Genomic DNA, 20,903 nt, shown 5'->3' on the forward strand with positions numbered 1-20,903 from the left:
TGACTAAGTTACCCTAGAGGTCAGGGTCACACCACTGGTACTAACACCACTGGTACTAACACCCCTGGTGTTAACAGCAGCCTTCAGGTTCTAGAGGTCAAGGTCACACCCCTGGTGTTAACAGCAGCCTTCAGGTTCTAGAGGTCAAGGTCACACCACTGGTGTTAACAGCAGCCTTTAGGTTCTAGAGGTCAAGGTCACACCACTGGTACTAACACCACTGGTATTAACACCCCTGGTGTTAACAGCAGCCTTCAGGTTCTAGAGGTCAAGGTCACACCACTGGTACTAACACCCCTGGTGTTAACAGCAGCCTTCAGGTTCTAGAGGTCAAGGTCACACCACTGGTGTTAACAGCAGCCTTCAGGTTCTAGAGGTCAAGGTCACACCACTGGTGTTAACAGCAGCCTTCAGGTTCTAGAGGTCAAGGTCACACCCCTGGTGTTAACAGCAGCCTTCAGGTTCTAGAGGTCAAGGTCACACCACTGGTGTTAACAGCAGCCTTTAGGTTCTAGAGGTCAAGGTCACACCACTGGTGTTAACAGCAGCCTTCAGGTTCTAGAGGTCAAGGTCACACCACTGGTGTTAACAGCAGCCTTCAGGTTCTAGAGGTCAAGGTCACACCACTGGTGTTAACAGCAGCATTCAGGTTCTAGAGGTCAGGGTCACACCACTGGTACTAACACCCCTGGTGTTAACAGCAGCCTTCAGGTTCTAGAGGCCAAGGTCACACCACTGGTGTTAACAGCAGCCTTCAGGTTCTAGAGGTCAAAGTCACACCCCTGGTGTTAACAGCAGCCTTCAGGTTCTAGAGGTCAGGGTCGCACCACTGGTACTAACACCCCTGGTGTTAACAGCAGCCTTCAGGTTCTAGAGGTTAAGGTCACACCACTGGTGTTAACAGCAGCCTTCAGGTTCTAGAGGTCAAAGTCACACCCCTGGTGTTAACAGCAGCCTTCAGGTTCTAGAGGTCAAGGTCACACCACTGGTACTAACACCCCTGGTGTTAACAGCAGCCTTCAGGTTCTAGAGGTCAAGGTCACACCACTGGTGTTAACAGCAGCCTTCAGGTTCTAGAGGTCAAAGTCACACCCCTGGTGTTAACAGCAGCCTTCAGGTTCTAGAGGTCAAGGTCACACCCCTGGTGTTAACAGCAGCCTTCAGGTTCTAGAGGTCAAGGTCACACCACTGGTACTAACACCCCCCGGTACTAACACCCCCGGTACTAACACCCCCTGGTACTAACACCCCCGGTACTAACACCCCCGGTACTAACACCCCCTGGTACTAACACCCCCGGTACTAACACCCCCCGGTACTAACACCCCCGGTACTAACACCCCCTGGTACTAACACCCCCGGTACTAACACCCCCTGGTACTAACACCCCCGGTACTAACACCCCCTGGTACTAACACCCCCGGTACTAACACCCCCTGGTACTAACACCCCCGGTACTAACACCCCCTGGTACTAACACCCCCGGTACTAACACCCCCTGGTACTAACACTCCCGGTACTAACACCCCCTGGTACTAACACCCCTGGTACTAACACCCCCCGGTACTAACACCCCCGGTACTAACACCCCCGGTACTAACACCCCCGGTACTAACACCCCCTGGTACTAACACCCCCGGTACTAACACCCCCTGGTACTAACACCCCCGGTACTAACACCCCCTGGTACTAACACCACTGGTACTAACACCACTGGTGTTAACAGCAGCCTTCAGGTTCTAGAGGTCAAAGTCACACCCCTGGTGTTAACAGCAGCCTTTAGGTTCTAGAGGTCAAAGTCACACCACTGGTGTTAACAGCAGCCTTCAGGTTCTAGAGGTCAGGGTCACACCACTGGTGTTAACAGCAGCCTTCAGGTTCTAGAGGTCAAAGTCACACCACTGGTGTTAACAGCAGCCTTCAGGTTCTAGAGGTCAAGGTCACACCACTGGTGTTAACAGCAGCCTTCAGGTTCTAGAGGTCAAAGTCACACCCCTGGTGTTAACAGCAGCCTTTAGGTTCTAGAGGTCAAGGTCACACCACTGGTGTTAACACCCCTGGTGTTAACAGCAGCCTTTAGGTTCTAGAGGTCAAGGTCACACCACTGGTGTTAACAGCAGCCTTCAGGTTCTAGAGGTCAAGGTCACACCACTGGTATTAACAGCAGCCTTTAGGTTCTAGAGGTCAGGGTCACACCACTGGTGTTAACAGCAGCCTTCAGGTTCTAGAGGTCAAGGTCACACCACTGGTATTAACAGCAGCCTTTAGGTTCTAGAGGTCAAGGTCACACCACTGGTGTTAACAGCAGCCTTTAGGTTCTAGAGGTCAAAGTCACACCCCTGGTGTTAACACCAGCCTTTCAAACATCCTGTCTATGGTTGCCCTTTCCACTCAGGCTCTGTCATCCCGTATGTGGGTTGAAAATGGCAGATTCTATCATTGATACGTGCCTAAATTGGAACGCTGTCACTGTAAAGTAACATGGCGTCAGAACTCAGGCTCTTGGCTTTGCAGCGCAGCATGGGTTTAGAGACTGACAGACGCTCAGCGTGAGCACCGTGCGCGACAAGACGCTCCCCCATCCCTCTCCCCTAATTGGACAACTTTTCCTAATTTGTTGTCTGAGAGAGGAATTCTGTAAATGGAGAGGAGTCGATGTGTTCTGAACGATGAGACGTTGAGGATTATAATAAATACCGCTTTGATGTCATTACAAGCAAACCACACACCCGTGAGGCCAAATGTGACTTCACATATTGTATCCATAGTTACAAGGATTTACATCCAGGACGCATCACATCTGGCCGTGATCGGCAGTCCCATAGGGCGGAACACAATTGGCCCGGCGTCGTCCGGGTTTGGCCGTCATTCTAAATAAGAATCTGTTCTTAACTAACTTGCCTAGTTAAATAAAAGTGAAATGTCAACAACAACAAAAATGCGTTATACCCTGGGTTGTCCTAAACAGAATGAGACAATTGTTTTGTGAAACATTTTTTTTCCACGCAGAACACTTGATTGAACTCACGATTCCATTTGATGTACTCCAAAATGACCATCGGCTCGTGCCTTGTGAAAGCCTAACACCGTAAGATCGTACTTTATTACTTAGCTAGCCATCTTGGCAATATTATGCCCACCTGGCACAGACTACGATTTAAAATGGAACGTTTTTGGATTGCGATAACAATAAACAGTAACTGATGGTGGGGACGCAGGGCTGTGTTAACAACCACAGTAACTGATGGTGAGGACACAGGGCTGTGTTAACAACCACAGTAACTGATGGTGGAGACACAGGGCTGTGTTAACAACCACAGTAACTAGTGGTGGGGACACAGGGCTGTGTTAACAACCACAGTAACTGGTGGTGGAGACACAGGGCTGTGTTAACAACCACAGTAACTGTCTGATGGTGGGGACACAGGGCTGTGTTAACAACCACAGTAACTGATGGTGGGGACACAGGGCTGTGTTAACAACCACAGTAACTGTCTGATGGTGGGGACACAGGGCTGTGTTAACAACCACAGTAACTGATGGTGGGGACACAGGGCTGTGTTAACAACCACAGTAACTGATGGTGGAGACACAGGGCTGTGTTAACAACCACAGTAACTGATGGTGGGGACACAGGGCTGTGTTAACAACCACAGTAACTGATGGTGAGGACACAGGGATGTGTTAACAACCACAGTAACTGATGGTGGGGACGCAGGGCTGTGTTAACAACCACAGTAACTGATGATGGGGACACAGGGCTGTGTTAACAACCACAGTAACTGTCTGATGGTGGGGACACAGGGCTGTGTTAACAACCACAGTAACTGATGGTGGGGACACAGGGCTGTGTTAACAACCACAGTAACTGTCTGATGGTGGGGACACAGGGCTGTGTTAACAACCACAGTAACTGATGGTGGGGACACAGGGCTGTGTTAACAACCACAGTAACTGATGGTGGGGACACAGGGCTGTGTTAACAACCACAGTAACTAGTGGTGGGGACACAGGGCTGTGTTAACAACCACAGTAACTAGTGGTGGGGACGCAGGGCTGTGTTAACAACCACAGTAACTGATGGTGGTGGGGACACAGGGCTGTGTTAACAACCACAGTAACTGATGGTGGGGACACAGGGCTGTGTTAACAACCACAGTAACTGATGGTGGGGACACAGGGCTGTGTTAACAACCACAGTAACTAGTGGTGGGGACACAGGGCTGTGTTAACAACCACAGTAACTAGTGGTGGGGACACAGGGCTGCATCCCAAATAAAAAAAACACAATTGTGCTTCAGTTCCTCAATGGAAAAGCTAGGAGCTCCAAAAAGCTCCTTCTAGTTGAAGTCATGAATACTCTTATTATGTTAGCGCAGTTATCCAGAGTATTTTCAGATTTCGTTATCAACAACTGCTGTGAAAAGTACAGTAAATATGAAATGAACATAACATCAACAATGTAAGTGTTCTCTTTCAATTGCTACCATGGTCATGCATCTGTCATGCATCTGCTTTTTACATTTCTTCTGTTAGAAATACTGCAATTTGTCCATATCGGCCAGTGTCAGATGTTGAACAGGCCGCAGATGGAAACTCAATGGGAACATTCAACCAGATAACGCCTTATAGCAGTTGGAGTGGGGCATTTACTATTTTCATTGTGATTAAACAGCGCATTTTCCAGAACTTCCTATTATCATCCATCTTAAAGAGTAAGCCATTTGTGCCTTTTTTCCTTAAAAAAAAAAAGGTTGACATTTTCCTCAGTCACTAGGAGAAAAGCTAACCTTCTGTGGAGGAGTTGTTACCAAGGCAATGGAGCCCCTACAACTCACTCGTCGTGACGACTGTTGGAACCCCAAGAGGCTCTTTGGTCAAATAAATCCTCCAAGGGAGTCTCAGATCTTTTCAGCTGGGGGTCCCCCACTACACATCAAAAGCACTAGAGGTTAACAGAAGTACTTAACAGAAGGAGAACATTGGAAAGACCAACCGGAGGGTTGCCAGGTATCCTAGCAGTTAGAGAGGCGAGCCACCAACCGGAGGGTTGCCAGGTATCCTAGCGGTTAGAGAGGCGAGCCACCAACCGGAGGGTTGGCAGGTATCCTAGCGGTTAGAGAGGCGAGCCACCAACCGGAGGGTTGCCAGGTATCCTAGCGGTTAGAGAGGCGAGCCACCAACCGGAGGGTTGCCAGGTATCCTAGCGGTTAGAGAGGCGAGCCACCAACCGGAGGGTTGCCAGGTATCCTAGCGGTTAGAGAGGCGAGCCACCAACCGGAGGGTTGGCAGGTATCCTAGCGGTTAGAGAGGCGAGCCACCAACCGGAGAGTTGGCAGGTATCCTAGCGGTTAGAGAGGCGAGCCACCAACCGGAGGGTTGCCAGGTATCCTAGCGGTTAGAGAGGCGAGCCACCAACCGGAGGGTTGGCAGGTATCCTAGCGGTTAGAGAGGCGAGCCACCAACCGGAGTGTTGGCAGGTATCCTAGCGGTTAGAGAGGCGAGTCACCAACCGGAGGGTTGGCAGGTATCCTAGCGGTTAGAGAGGCGAGCCACCAACCGGAGGGTTGGCAGGTATCCTAGCGGTTAGAGAGGCGAGCCACCAACCGGAGGGTTGGCAGGTATCCTAGCGGTTAGAGATGTGAACCACCAACCGGAGGGTTGCCAGGTATCCTAGCGGTTAGAGAGGCGAGCCACCAACCGGAGGGTTGCCAGGTATCCTAGCGGTTAGAGAGGCGAGCCACCAACCGGAGGGTTGCCAGGTATCCTAGCGGTTAGAGAGGCGAGCCACCAACCGGAGGGTTGGCAGGTTTCCTAGCGGTTAGAGAGGTGAGCCACCAACCGGAGGGTTGGCAGGTATCCTAGCGGTTAGAGAGGCGAGCCACCAACCGGAGGGTTGGCAGGTATCCTAGCGGTTAGAGATGTGAACCACCAACCGGAGGGTTGCCAGGTATCCTAGCGGTTAGAGAGGCGAGCCACCAACCGGAGGGTTGCCAGGTATCCTAGCGGTTAGAGAGGCGAGCCACCAACCGGAGGGTTGCCAGGTATCCTAGCGGTTAGAGAGGCGAGCCACCAACCGGAGGGTTGGCAGGTATCCTAGCGGTTAGAGAGGCGAGCCACCAACCGGAGGGTTGGCAGGTATCCTAGCGGTTAGAGAGGCGAGTCACCAACCGGAGGGTTGGCAGGTATCCTAGCGGTTAGAGAGGCGAGCCACCAACCGGAGGGTTGGCAGGTATCCTAGCGGTTAGAGATGTGAACCACCAACCGGAGGGTTGCCAGGTATCCTAGCGGTTAGAGAGGCGAGCCACCAACCGGAGGGTTGCCAGGTATCCTAGCGGTTAGAGAGGCGAGCCACCAACCGGAGGGTTGGCAGGTTTCCTAGCGGTTAGAGAGGTGAGCCACCAACCGGAGGGTTGGCAGGTATCCTAGCGGTTAGAGAGGCGAGCCACCAACCGGAGGGTTGGCAGGTATCCTAGCGGTTAGAGATGTGAACCACCAACCGGAGGGTTGCCAGGTATCCTAGCGGTTAGAGAGGTGAGCCACCAACCGGAGGGTTGCCAGGTATCCTAGCGGTTAGAGAGGCTAGCCACCAATCGGAGGGTTGCTAGTTTGAATCCCGGGGGAAAACTTCTGATGGGGAAGACAATCTGGCGGGATGTAAACTGGCAACTGGAGGGTTATTGGTATCAAATCCTAGATGCCATTACCTGCCGTTGTGCCCTTGAGCACATGCCACCCATTGAGCATGTTTGGGATGCTCTGAATCGAAGTGTACGACAGCGTGTTCCAGTTCACGCCAATAACCAGCAACTTTGCACAGCCATTGAAGAGGAGTGGGACAACTTTCCACAGGCTACAATCAAAATCAACTATAACTAGTTAGGATCCAGGGAAAGATGATCGTAGCAAAGTACAGAGAGATCCTTGATGAAAACCTGCTCCAGAGCGCTCAGGACCTCAGACTGAGGCGAAGGTTCACCTTCCAACAGGACAACGACCCTAAGCACACAGCCAAGACAATGCTGGAGTGGCTTCAGGACAGGTCTCTGAATGTTCTTGAGGACTCCAGCCAGATCCCAGACTTGAACCTGATCTAACATCTCCGGAGAGACCTGAAAATAACTGTGCAGCAACGCTGCCCATCTGACCTGACAGAGCTTGAGAGGATCTGCAAAGAAGAATGGGAGAAACTCCCCAAACACAGGTGTGCCAAGCTTGTACTGTCGTACCCAAGAAGACTTGAGGCTGTATTCACTGCCAAAGGTGCTTCAACAAAGTACTGAGTAAAGGGTCTGAATACTTATGTATATGTGATTGCAGTTTTTTCAAAATGCCTAAAAACCTGTTTTTGCTTTGTCATTATGGGGTATTGTGTGTAGATTGACGAGGGGGGGGGGGGGGGCTACTTAATCCATTTTAGAATAAGGCTGTAACGTTACAAAATGTGGAAAAAGTAAAGGGGTCTGAATACTTTCCAAATGCCCTGTACCCCTCCATCCCCCAAGAGGCATAATAAACCAAGTCAAACAGACTGCTCTCCAATCATGTGACAGAGGTAGAGGCTAGTCTGAGCTGTGATGATTATTTCTGTCTCTTTCTGCTCACACGGTCCAGTGAGCATGTCTACTAGCTCTGAGGAACAACGAGAGCAGAGCAGACACAAGACTGCCTAGTTATACGGCCATCTCGTACGGACTACGCAACCACACGAGATTAAAATAACATAAAGATCACGTTATTGGTCAGTTTCACACAGAGTCCAAACGAAATGTGGCTTCTACTTTTAACCCAACACTGGGCGGAACTGTTGTTGTGGGGTTCAAATGCATAATGACAGGCTGCTGGCTCGCCTCTCTAACCACTAAGCTACCTGGAGGCTGCTGGCTCGCCTCTCTAACCGCTAAGCTACCTGGAGGCTGCTGGCTCGCCTCTCTAGCCGCTAAGCTACCTGGAGGCTGCTGGCTCGCCTCTCTAACCGCTAAGCTACCTGGAGGCTGCTGGCTCGCCTCTCTAACCGCTAAGCTACCTGGAGGCTGCTGGCTCGCCTCTCTAGCCGCTAAGCTACCTGGAGGCTGCTGGCTCGCCTCTCTAACCGCTAAGCTACCTGGAGGCTGCTGGCTCGCCTCTCTAACCGCTAAGCTACCTGGAGGCTGCTGGCTCGCCTCTCTAGCCGCTAAGCTACCTGGAGGCTGCTGGCTCGCCTCTCTAACCGCTAAGCTACCTGGAGGCTGCTGGCTCGCCTCTCTAACCGCTAAGCTACCTGGAGGCTGCTGGCTCGCCTCTCTAACCGCTAAGCTACCTGGAGGCTGCTGGCTCGCCTCTCTAACCGCTAAGCTACCTGGAGGTTGCTGGCTCGCCTCTCTAACCGCTAAGCTACCTGGAGGCTGCTGGCTTGCCTCTCTAGCCGCTAAGCTACCTGGAGGCTGCTGGCTCGCCTCTCTAGCCGCTAAGCTACCAGGAGGTTGCTGGCTCGCCTCTCTAACCGCTAAGCTACCTGGAGGTTGCTGGCTCGCCTCTCTAACCGCTAAGCTACCTGGAGGCTGCTGGCTCGCCTCTCTAGCCGCTAAGCTACCAGGAGGTTGCTGGCTCGCCTCTCTAACCGCTAAGCTACCTGGAGGCTGCTGGCTCGCCTCTCTAACCGCTAAGCTACCTGGAGGCTGCTGGCTCGCCTCTCTAACCGCTAAGCTACCTGGAGGCTGCTGGCTCGCCTCTCTAACCGCTAAGCTACCTGGAGGCTGCTGGCTCGCCTCTCTAGCCGCTAAGCTACCTGGAGGCTGCTGGCTCGCCTCTCTAACCGCTAAGCTACCTGGAGGCTGCTGGCTCGCCTCTCTAGCCGCTAAGCTACCTGGAGGCTGCTGGCTCGCCTCTCTAGCCGCTAAGCTACTTGGAGGCTGCTGGCTCGCCTCTCTAACCGCTAAGCTACCTGGAGGCTGCTGGCTCGCCTCTCTAGCCGCTAAGCTACCTGGAGGCTGCTGGCTCGCCTCTCTAGCCGCTAAGCTACCTGGAGGCTGCTGGCTCGCCTCTCTAGCCGCTAAGCTACCTGGAGGCTGCTGGCTCGCCTCTCTAACCGCTAAGCTACCTGGAGGCTGCTGGCTCGCCTCTCTAGCCGCTAAGCTACCTGGAGGCTGCTGGCTCGCCTCTCTAGCCGCTAAGCTACCTGGAGGCTGCTGGCTCGCCTCTCTAGCCGCTAAGCTACCTGGAGGCTGCTGGCTCGCCGCTCTAGCCGCTAAGCTACCTGGAGGCTGCTGGCTCGCCTCTCTAGCCGCTAAGCTACCTGGAGGCTGCTGGCTCGCCTCTCTAACCGCTAAGCTACCTGGAGGCTGCTGAGGGGCGAGATCGGCTCACAATAATGGAGTGGTATCATGTGTTCAATACCATTCCATTCACCCCATTCCAGCCATTATTATGAGCCTCCACCCTCCCCAGGAGCCTCCACACCCCCCAGGAGCCTCCACCCTCCCCAGGAGCCTCCACACCCGCCAGGAGCCTCCACCCTCCCCAGGAGACTCCACCCTCCCCAGGAGACTCCACCCCCCCCCAGGAGCCTCCACACCCCCCAGGAGCCTCCACCCTCCCCAGGAGCCTCCACAGCCGCCAGGAGCCTCCAACCCCCCAGGAGCCTCCAACCCCCCAGGAGCCTCAACCCTCCCCAGGAGCCTCAACCCTCCCCAGGAGCCTCCACCCGCCCCAGGAGACTCCACCAATCCAAGCAGTTCCCTAGTCTAGCCACTCCTCTGACCAATCCAAGCAGTTCCCTAGCCACTCATCTGACCAATCCAATCAGTTCACTAGCCACTCCTCTGACCAATCCAAGCAGTTCACTAGCCTAGCTACTCCTCTGACCAATTCAAGCAGTTCCCTAGCCTAGCCACTCCTCTGACCAATCCAAGCAGTTCCCTAGTCTAGCCACTCCTCTGACCAATCCAAGCAGTTCCCTAGCCTAGCCACTCCTCTGACCAATCCAAGCAGTTCCCTAGCCTAGTCACTCATCTGACCAATCCAAGCAGTTCCCTAGTCTAGCCACTCCTCTGACCGATCCAAGCAGTTCCCTAGTCTAGCCACTCCTCTGACCAATCCAAGCAGTTCCCTAGTCTAGCCACTCCTCTGACCAATCCAAACAGTTCACTAGCCTAGCCACTCCTCTGACCGATCCAAGCAGTTCCCTAGTCTAGCCACTCCTCTGACCAATCCAAGCAGTTCCCTAGCCACTCCTCTGACCAATTCAAGCAGTTCCCTAGCCTAGCCACTCCTCTGACCAATCCAAGCAGTTCCCTAGTCTAGCCACTCCTCTGACCATCCAAGCAGTTCCCTAGCCACTCCTCTGACCAAACCAAGCAGTTCTCTAGTCTAGCCACTCCTCTGACCGATTGCCCTCAAAGCTACTCCAGGTCCACAACAATGTGTACAGGCAAGCAGATGTATCAATGCAAACACACACACAGACAAAGGGAAGCTTGAGAAGAAATGTGTCCTCAAGCTGTAGAAGCTACACAAGCAGTTCTCACCTCTCAAGCTACCAGTAACCCCGTCACTATACAGCCATACATCCATATAGCTACACAACCATACAGCACATTACAACAGTTGTTTATGGAGGGATTGACTAGTATGAGAAAGGACTACTGCCCAGGTTAGTACCCTGAGGAAATGGTTATTTTTCTGGGTTATTTTTAGTCTTTGTTGAGTGGCTAGCTCTGAGCTTGGGGGGCATATTCATTCAGTGCTAGTTCAGTCAGACTCATATTTAGTGCAGCGCTCAGTGCATCATCTGGGGTCGAGCGCTGGTACAGAGCCTCTAGGGACCCTGTATGGCACAGCGGGAAGAGGAGGAGGGGGGTCATCGTCAGATGATCCTGGATCTGAGCAACACAGAAATCCCTAATATTCCAATAGGAGGGCCAGTCATCATAACCCTAAAAAGACGAGGCTTGGTGCTGTCCTAGAATCCTCTAGAACATCTACAAAACAGTCCGGACAGATCTGCTCTACATTCAACCACGAAGAGAAAGTCTCTGGGGAATCGTTGGATGACTGTTGTGGCAGCTGATGCTCTGTTGCTCTGAAAGAAAAATAAATTAGCTGTCTGTCCATTCCTCCCTCTGTCTGCCTGAGATCTGTCTGTCTGTCTGTCTGTCTGTCTGTCTATTCCTCCCTCTGGCTGACTGAGATCTGTCTGTCTGTCTATTCCTCCCTCTGTCTGCCTGAGATCTGTCTGTCTGCCTGAGATCTGTCTGCCTGCCTGCCTGCCTGTCTGTCTGCCTGCCTGCCTGTCTGTCTGTCTGCCTGCCTGCCTGTCTGCCTGCCTGCCTGCCTGCCTGCCTGCCTGCCTGTCTGTCTGTCTGTCTATTCCTCCCTCTGTCTGCCTGAGATCTGTCTGTCTGCCTGAGATCTGCCTGTCTGTCTGCCTGAGATCTGCCTGTCTGCCTGCCTGTCTGTCTGTTTAGTAAATATTTTCTTAACTCTTATCTATTGAACTGCATTGTTGGTTAAGGGCTTGTAAGCATTTCATGGTTGTATTCGGCGCATGTGACAAAAATCGTAATTTGATTTCCTGCCCTCTATAGCTGATGCTTTTGCAGTGGCTAATGGCGAGGACTAATGAGGACAACCTGGTCCACTATGTCTCAGGCACCCGAGGACAACCTGGTCCACTATGTCTCAGGCACCCGAGGACAACCTGGTCCACTATGTCTCAGGCACCCGAGGACAACCTGGTCCACTATGTCTCAGGCACCCGAGGACAACCTGGTCCACTGTGTCTCAGGCACCCGAGGACAACCTGGTCCACTATGTCTCAGGCACCCGAGGACAACCTGGTCCACTATGTCTCAGGCACCCGAGGACAACCTGGTCCACTATGTCTCAGGCACCCGAGGACAACCTGGTCCACTATGTCTCAGGCACCCGAGGACAACCTGGTCCACTATGTCTCAGGCACCCGAGGACAACCTGGTCCACTATGTCTCAGGCACCCGAGGACAACCTGGTCCACTATGTCTCAGGCACCCGAGGACAACCTGGTCCACTATGTCTCAGGCACCCGAGGACAACCTGGTCCACTATGTCTCAGGCACCCGAGGACAACCTGGTCCACTATGTCTCAGGCACCCGAGGACAACCTGGTCCACTATGTCTCAGGCACCCGAGGACAACCTGGTCCACTATGTCTCAGGCACCCGAGGACAACCTGGTCCACTATGTCTCAGGCACCCGAGGACAACCTGGTCCACTATGTCTCAGGCACCCGAGGACAACCTGGTCCACTATGTCTCAGGCACCCGAGGACAACCTGGTCCACTATGTCTCAGGCACCCGAGGACAACCTGGTCCACTATGTCTCAGGAACCCGAGGACAACCTGGTCCACTGTGTCTCAGGCACCCGAGGACAACCTGGTCCACTATGTCTCAGGCACCCGAGGACAACCTGGTCCACTATGTCTCAGGCACCCGAGGACAACCTGGTCCACTATGTCTCAGGCACCGAGGACAACCTGGTCCACTATGTCTCAGGCACCCGAGGACAACCTGGTCCACTGTGTCTCAGGCACCCGAGGACAACCTGGTCCACTATGTCTCAGGCACCCGAGGACAACCTGGTCCACTGTGTCTCAGGCACCCGAGGACAACCTGGTCCACTATGTCTCAGGCACCCGAGGACAACCTGGTCCACTATGTCTCAGGCACCCGAGGACAACCTGGTCCACTATGTCTCAGGCACCCGAGGACAACCTGGTCCACTATGTCTCAGGAACCCGAGGACAACCTGGTCCACTGTGTCTCAGGCACCCGAGGACAACCTGGTCCACTATGTCTCAGGCACCCGAGGACAACCTGGTCCACTATGTCTCAGGCACCCGAGGACAACCTGGTCCACTATGTCTCAGGCACCCGAGGACAACCTGGTCCACTATGTCTCAGGCACCCGAGGACAACCTGGTCCACTGTGTCTCAGGCACCCGAGGACAACCTGGTCCACTATGTCTCAGGCACCCGAGGACAACCTGGTCCACTGTGTCTCAGGCACCCGAGGACAACCTGGTCCACTATGTCTCAGGCACCCGAGGACAACCTGGTCCACTATGTCTCAGGCACCCGAGGACAACCTGGTCCACTATGTCTCAGGCACCCGAGGACAACCTGGTCCACTATGTCTCAGGCACCCGAGGACAACCTGGTCCACTATGTCTCAGGCACCCGAGGACAACCTGGTCCACTATGTCTCAGGCACCCGAGGACAACCTGGTCCACTATGTCTCAGGCACCCGAGGACAACCTGGTCCACTATGTCTCAGGCACCCGAGGACAACCTGGTCCACTATGTCTCAGGCACCCGATGACAACCTGGTCCACTATGTTTCAGGCACCCGAGGACAACCTGGTCCACTATGTCTCAGGCACCCGAGGACAACCTGGTCCACTATGTCTCAGGCACCCGAGGACAACCTGGTCCACTATGTCTCAGGCACCCGAGGACAACCTGGTCCACTATGTCTCAGGCACCCGAGGACAACCTGGTCCACTATGTCTCAGGCACCCGAGGACAACCTGGTCCACTATGTCTCAGGAACCCGAGGACAACCTGGTCCACTGTGTCTCAGGCACCCGAGGACAACCTGGTCCACTATGTCTCAGGCACCCGAGGACAACCTGGTCCACTATGTCTCAGGCACCCGAGGACAACCTGGTCCACTATGTCTCAGGCACCCGAGGACAACCTGGTCCACTATGTCTCAGGCACCCGAGGACAACCTGGTCCACTGTGTCTCAGGCACCCGAGGACAACCTGGTCCACTATGTCTCAGGCACCCGAGGACAACCTGGTCCACTGTGTCTCAGGCACCCGAGGACAACCTGGTCCACTATGTCTCAGGCACCCGAGGACAACCTGGTCCACTATGTCTCAGGCACCCGAGGACAACCTGGTCCACTATGTCTCAGGCACCCGAGGACAACCTGGTCCACTATGTCTCAGGAACCCGAGGACAACCTGGTCCACTGTGTCTCAGGCACCCGAGGACAACCTGGTCCACTATGTCTCAGGCACCCGAGGACAACCTGGTCCACTATGTCTCAGGCACCCGAGGACAACCTGGTCCACTATGTCTCAGGCACCCGAGGACAACCTGGTCCACTATGTCTCAGGCACCCGAGGACAACCTGGTCCACTGTGTCTCAGGCACCCGAGGACAACCTGGTCCACTATGTCTCAGGCACCCGAGGACAACCTGGTCCACTGTGTCTCAGGCACCCGAGGACAACCTGGTCCACTATGTCTCAGGCACCCGAGGACAACCTGGTCCACTATGTCTCAGGCACCCGAGGACAACCTGGTCCACTATGTCTCAGGCACCCGAGGACAACCTGGTCCACTATGTCTCAGGCACCCGAGGACAACCTGGTCCACTATGTCTCAGGCACCCGAGGACAACCTGGTCCACTATGTCTCAGGCACCCGAGGACAACCTGGTCCACTATGTCTCAGGCACCCGAGGACAACCTGGTCCACTATGTCTCAGGCACCCGAGGACAACCTGGTCCACTATGTCTCAGGCACCCGAGGACAACCTGGTCCACTATGTCTCAGGCACCCGAGGACAACCTGGTCCACTATGTCTCAGGCACCCGAGGACAACCTGGTCCACTATGTCTCAGGCACCCGAGGACAACCTGGTCCACTATGTCTCAGGCACCCGAGGACAACCTGGTCCACTATGTCTCAGGCACCCGAGGACAACCTGGTCCACTATGTCTCAGGCACCCGAGGACAACCTGGTCCACTATGTCTCAGGCACCCGAGGACAACCTGGTCCACTATGTCTCAGGCACCCGAGGACAACCTGGTCCACTATGTCTCAGGCACCCGAGGACAACCTGGTCCACTATGTCTCAGGCACCCGAGGACAACCTGGTCCACTATGTCTCAGGCACCCGAGGACAACCTGGTCCACTATGTCTCAGGCACCCGAGGACAACCTGGTCCACTATGTCTCAGGCACCCGAGGACAACCTGGTCCACTATGTCTCAGGCACCCGAGGACAACCTGGTCCACTATGTCTCAGGCACCCGAGGACAACCTGGTCACACTCAGGCACCCGAGGACAACCTGTCCACTATGTCTCAGGCACCCGAGGACAACCTGGTCCACTATGTCTCAGGCACCCGAGGACAACCTGGTCCACTATGTCTCAGGCACCCGAGGACAACCTGGTCCACTATGTCTCAGGCACCCGAGGACAACCTGGTCCACTGTGTCTCAGGCACCCGAGGACAACCTGGTCCACACTCAGGCACCCGAGGACAACCTGGTCCACTGTGTCTCAGGCACCCGAGGACAACCTGGTCCACTATGTCTCAGGCACCCGAGGACAACCTGGTCCACTATGTCTCAGGCACCCGAGGACAACCTGGTCCACTATGTCTCAGGCACCCGAGGACAACCTGGTCCACTGTGTCTCAGGCACCCGAGGACAACCTGGTCCACTATGTCTCAGGCACCCGAGGACAACCTGGTCCACTATGTCTCAGGCACCCGAGGACAACCTGGTCCACTATGTCTCAGGCACCCGAGGACAACCTGGTCCACTATGTCTCAGGCACCCGAGGACAACCTGGTCCACTGTGTCTCAGGCACCCGAGGACAACCTGGTCCACTATGTCTCAGGCACCCGAGGACAACCTGGTCCACTGTGTCTCAGGCACCCGAGGACAACCTGGTCCACTATGTCTCAGGCACCCGAGGACAACCTGGTCCACTATGTCTCAGGCACCCGAGGACAACCTGGTCCACTATGTCTCAGGCACCCGAGGACAACCTGGTCCACTATGTCTCAGGCACCCGAGGACAACCTGGTCCACTATGTCTCAGGCACCCGAGGACAACCTGGTCCACTATGTCTCAGGCACCCGAGGACAACCTGGTCCACTATGTCTCAGGCACCCGAGGACAACCTGGTCCACTATGTCTCAGGCACCCGAGGACAACCTGGTCCACTATGTCTCAGGCACCCGAGGACAACCTGGTCCACTATGTCTCAGGCACCCGAGGACAACCTGGTCCACTATGTCTCAGGCACCCGAGGACAACCTGGTCCACTATGTCTCAGGCACCCGAGGACAACCTGGTCCACTATGTCTCAGGCACCCGAGGACAACCTGGTCCACTATGTCTCAGGCACCCGAGGACAACCTGGTGCACTATGTCTCAGGCACATGAGGACAACCCCAAAGACAGTGCACTACTTTAGACCAGAGACCAAAAGGTTGCAAGTTCAAACCCCGAGCTGACAAGGTACAAATCTGTCGTTCTGCCCCTGAACAAGGCAGTTAACCCACTGTTCCTAGGCTGTCATTGAAAATAAGAATTTGTTCTTAACTGACTTGCCTAGTTAAATAAAGGTAAAAATAAAATAAAAAAATAGGGAATAGGGCTCTGGTCTAAAGTAGTACACTATATAGTACACTACTTTACACCAGAGCCCTAATCCCTATATAGTGCACTACTTTAGACCAGAGCCCTATTCCCTATATAGTGCACTACTTTAGACCAGAGCCCTATTCCCTATATAGTGCACTACTTTAGACCAGAGCCCTATTCCCTATATAGTACACTACTTTACACCAGAGCCCTATTCCCTATATAGTGCACTACTTTAGACCAGAGCCCTATTCCCTATATAGTGCACTACTTTAGACCAGAGCCCTATTCCCTATGCAGTGCACTACTACATAGGGAGGAAGAAAAAGTGAGTGTTTCGGTGTGACCAAGGGCCCTATTGACAAGGGATCAGACGTAGTGCACCGTGTAGGGAACAGGGAGTCATTTGGGATAGCCCCATCACGTACCAGGCAGGAACTTGAGGTTCTGGAGAAGTTGTCTCTCCTGGGTAAAGTCCACCATCAGATGGTTCATGTTGTCTGTGACCTTGGGCTTCATGGTCAGTCTGAAGGCTGAGGCCATGGTTACCCTGTGGGGAGGAACAAGGCACAGTGAGACTAACACCACCACAGAGGACAGAAGGAAGCCATTGCTGTGACTACAGTGTGTTATTGACAACACCTTCTGGCTGCCGATGAGCAATGGCTGTTTTTGATGATTCTACAAAATATATTCTACAAAATATATTCTACAAAATATATTCTACAAAATATATTCTACAAAATATATTCTGGTCAGCGGCACGGGTACTACCTATTCATCGTTGTGGTGTGTGGGGTCTTTCAGACCACCCTCCAGCTAACATAGACACACACACCACATCACTTACCTGGGATCAGTCACAGCAAACACACATACGTATGTAACCACACATAACACGTAACCATGTAAACACGTAACCACACATGACACGTAACCATGTAAACACGTAACCACACATGACACGTAACCATGTAAACACGTAACCACACATGACACGTAACCATGTAAACACGTAACCACACATGACACGTAACCATGTAAACACGTAACCACACATGACATGTAACCATGTAAACACGTAACCAAACCACACATGACATGTAACCATGTAAACACGTAACCACACATGACATGTAACCATGTAAACACGTAACCACACAACACTACCATTCAAAGGTTTGGGGTCACCTAGAAATGTTTATTATTTTATTTTTTAAACGGACATTTTTTTGTCCTTGTTTTTGATTTTTGATTTTTTTTTGCCCATTAAAATAACATCAAATTGATTAGAAATACAGTGTAGACATTGTTAATGTTGTAAATGACTATTGTAGCTGGAAACGACAGATTTTTTATGGAATATCTACATAGTCGTACAGAGGCCCATTATCAGCAACCATCACTACTGTGTTCCAGTCGCCTCTTCACTGTTGACGTTGAGATTGGTGTTTTGTGGGTACTATTTAATGAAGCTGCCAGTTGAGGACTTGTGAGGCGTCTGTTTCTCAAACTAGACACTAATGTACTTGTCCTCTTGTTCAGTTGTGCACCGGGGCCTCCCACTCCTCTTTCTATTCTGGTTAGAGCCAGCTTGCGCTGTTCTGTGAAGGGAGTAGTACACAGCGTTGTACGAGATCTTCAGTTTCTTGGCAATTTCTCGCAAGGGAATAGCCTTCATTTCTCAGAACAAGAATAGACTGACGAATTTCAGAAGAAAGGTCTTTGTCTCTGGCCATTTTGAGCCTGTAATCGAACCCACAAATGCTGATTCTCCAGATACTCAACTAGTCTAAAGAAGGCCAGTCTTATTTCTTCATTAATCAGAACAACAGTTTTCAGCTGTGCTAACATAATTGCAAAAGGGTTTTCTAACGATCAATTATTCTTTTAAAGTGATAAACTTGGATGAGCTATCACAACGTGCCATTGGAACACAGGAGTGATGGTTGCTGATAACGGGCCTCTGTACACCTATGTAGATATTCCATTAAATGTTTTTCTTTTTTTTAATCAGCCGTTTCCAGCTACAATAGTCATTTACAACATATACAATGTCTACACTGTATTTCTGATCAATTTGATGTTATTTAATGGACAAAAAATGTGCTATTATTTTAAAAAATGTATAAAAACAAGGACATTTCTCAGTGACCCCAAACTTCTGAACGGTAGTTTAGGTCAAGTACATGTCACTGACGTCGGACTACTGTTGAAAACAACAACATCTGCTAAACTATCTATCTCAACTATGCACGAAGCAAGGCTTCTCACTGCAGCCGATAACAGACATGTCCACAGACTAGACAAGGGACGAGTATACCCACCTATCTTTGATCTGCTTGGCAGCCTTGGAAGAAGAAGAGGAGAGGAGCGTATAGGAGAAAGAAGAAGAGTTGGTTAGTACAGACATGCAGGTTGGTGGGCATGCAGCAGTGTTCTGCACAGTGGCTGTAGTGGACACAGACACGCAGGCAGGCAGGGCCCTCACACTCATACCCAATGGGAAGCTGTGCCCTCACACTCATACCCAATGGGAAGCTGTGCCCTCACACTCATACCCAATGGGAAGCTGTGCCCTCACACTCATACCCAATGGGAAGCTGTGCCCTCACACTCATACCCAATGGGAAGCTGTGCCCTCACACTCATACCCAATGGGAAGCTGTGCCCTCACACTCATACCCAATGGGAAGCTGTGCCCTCACACTCATACCCAATGGGAAGCTGTGCCCTCACACTCATACCCAATGGGAAGCTGTGCCCTCACACTCATACCCAATGGGAAGCTGTGCCCTCACACTCATACCCAATGGGAAGCTGTGCCCTCACACTCATACCCAATGGGAAGCTGTGCCCTCACACTCATACCCAATGGGAAGCTGTGCCCTCACACTCATACCCAATGGGAAGCTGTGCCCTCACACTCATACCCAATGGGAAGCTGAGTAGAGCATGGTGATCAACATCACACAGAAAAAGCAGCATGACTTTGGATTTAAACATTAGTTGAACTGACCGCGTTTTAACTACTTTGCAGAAATGAAATAAACAAGACAATCATAATACCTAGTTTATGCTACAAAACCAACTTTATAAAGACTCTTTGAAAAAAGGTTTTATTTAACTCTACATCCCATGACGTACAGTGAGATACTGTTGGCAGAATAGATGGATGCAGTTCTACGCTTGATTAATATAATTCACCAATACACTTCTTCTAGTCCAAAACAAATGGGGTGGCAGGGTAGCCTAGTGGTTAGAGTGTAGAGGGGGCAGGTAGCCTAGTGGTTAGAGTGTAGAGGGGGCAGGTAGCCTAGTGGTTAGAGTGTAGAGGAGGCAGGTAGCCTAGTGGTTAGAGTGTAGAGGGGGCAGGTAGCCTAGTGGTTAGAGTGTGGGGGTGGCAGGGTAGCCTAGTGGTTAGAGTGTAGAGGAGGCAGGTAGCCTAGTGGTTAGAGTGTAGAGGGGGCAGGTAGCCTAGTGGTTAGAGTGTAGAGGAGGCAGGTAGCCTAGTGGTTAGAGTGTAGAGGGGGCAGGTAGCCTAGTGGTTAGAGTGTGGGGGTGGCAGGGTAGCCTAGTGGTTAGAGTGTAGAGGAGGCAGGTAGCCTAGTGGTTAGAGTGTAGAGGTGGTAGGTAGCCTAGTGGTTAGAGTGTAGAGGAGGCAGGTAGCCTAGTGGTTAGAGTGTAGAGGAGGCAGGTAGCCTAGAGGTTAGAGTGTAGAGGTGGCAGGTAGCCTAGAGGTTAGAGTGTAGAGGTGGCAGGTAGCCTAGTGGTTAGAGTGTAGAGGAGGCAGGTAGTCTAGTGGTTAGAGTGTGGAGGAGGCAGGTAGCCTAGTGGTTAGAGTGTAGAGGAGGCAGGTAGCCTAGTGGTTAGAGTGTAGAGGTGGCAGGTAGCCTAGTGGTTAGAGTGTAGAGGAGGCAGGTAGCCTAGTGGTTAGAGTGTAGAGGTGGCAGGTAGCCTAGTGGTTAGAGTGTAGAGGAGGCAGGTAGCCTAGTGGTTAGAGTGTTGAGGAGGTAGGTAGCCTAGTGGTTAGAGTGTAGAGGAGGCAGGTAGCCTAGTGGTTAGAGTGTAGAGGTGGCAGGTAGCCTAGTGGTTAGAGTGTAGAGGAGGCAGGTAGCCTAGTGGTTAGAGTGTAGAGGAGGCAGGTAGCCTAGTGGTTAGAGTGTAGAGGAGGCAGGTAGCCTAGTGGTTAGAGTGTAGAGGTGGCAGGTAGCCTAGTGGTTAGAGTGTAGAGGTGGCAGGTAGCCTAGTGGTTAGAGTGTAGAGGAGGCAGGTAGCCTAGTGGTTAGAGTGTAGAGGAGGTAGGTAGCCTAGTGGTTAGAGTGTAGAGGAGGCAGGTAGCCTAGTGGTCAGAGTGTAGAGGGGGCAGGTAGTCTAGTGGTTAGAGTGTAGAGGAGGCAGGTAGCCTAGTGGTTAGAGTGTAGAGGGGGCAGGTAGTCTAGTGGTTAGAGTGTAGAGGAGGTAGGTAGCCTAGTGGTTAGAGTGTA

General features: G+C 52.5%; 1 protein-coding gene across 4 annotated transcripts in view; it reads right to left on the reverse strand.

Moving 5' to 3' along the window:
- Window positions 1-20,903, reverse strand: part of LOC139408259 (FSD1-like protein) — a 77,922-nt gene that overhangs the window by 27,848 nt on the left and 29,171 nt on the right. For 3 of the 4 annotated variants that reach the window (XM_071151941.1, XM_071151942.1, XM_071151943.1), the window contains exons 5-6: window positions 18,744-18,766; window positions 16,845-16,966 (exon numbers count right to left, since the gene is read on the reverse strand). In XM_071151941.1, the coding sequence (XP_071008042.1) occupies window positions 16,845-16,966; window positions 18,744-18,766 (145 nt within the window). The remainder of the gene's footprint in view (window positions 1-16,844; window positions 16,967-18,743; window positions 18,767-20,903) is intronic. The other variant, XM_071151944.1, reaches the window with a different exon arrangement.

This window comes from Oncorhynchus clarkii, chromosome 5 (genome assembly GCF_045791955.1).
Source record: "Oncorhynchus clarkii lewisi isolate Uvic-CL-2024 chromosome 5, UVic_Ocla_1.0, whole genome shotgun sequence".
Taxonomy (NCBI): domain Eukaryota; kingdom Metazoa; phylum Chordata; class Actinopteri; order Salmoniformes; family Salmonidae; genus Oncorhynchus; species Oncorhynchus clarkii.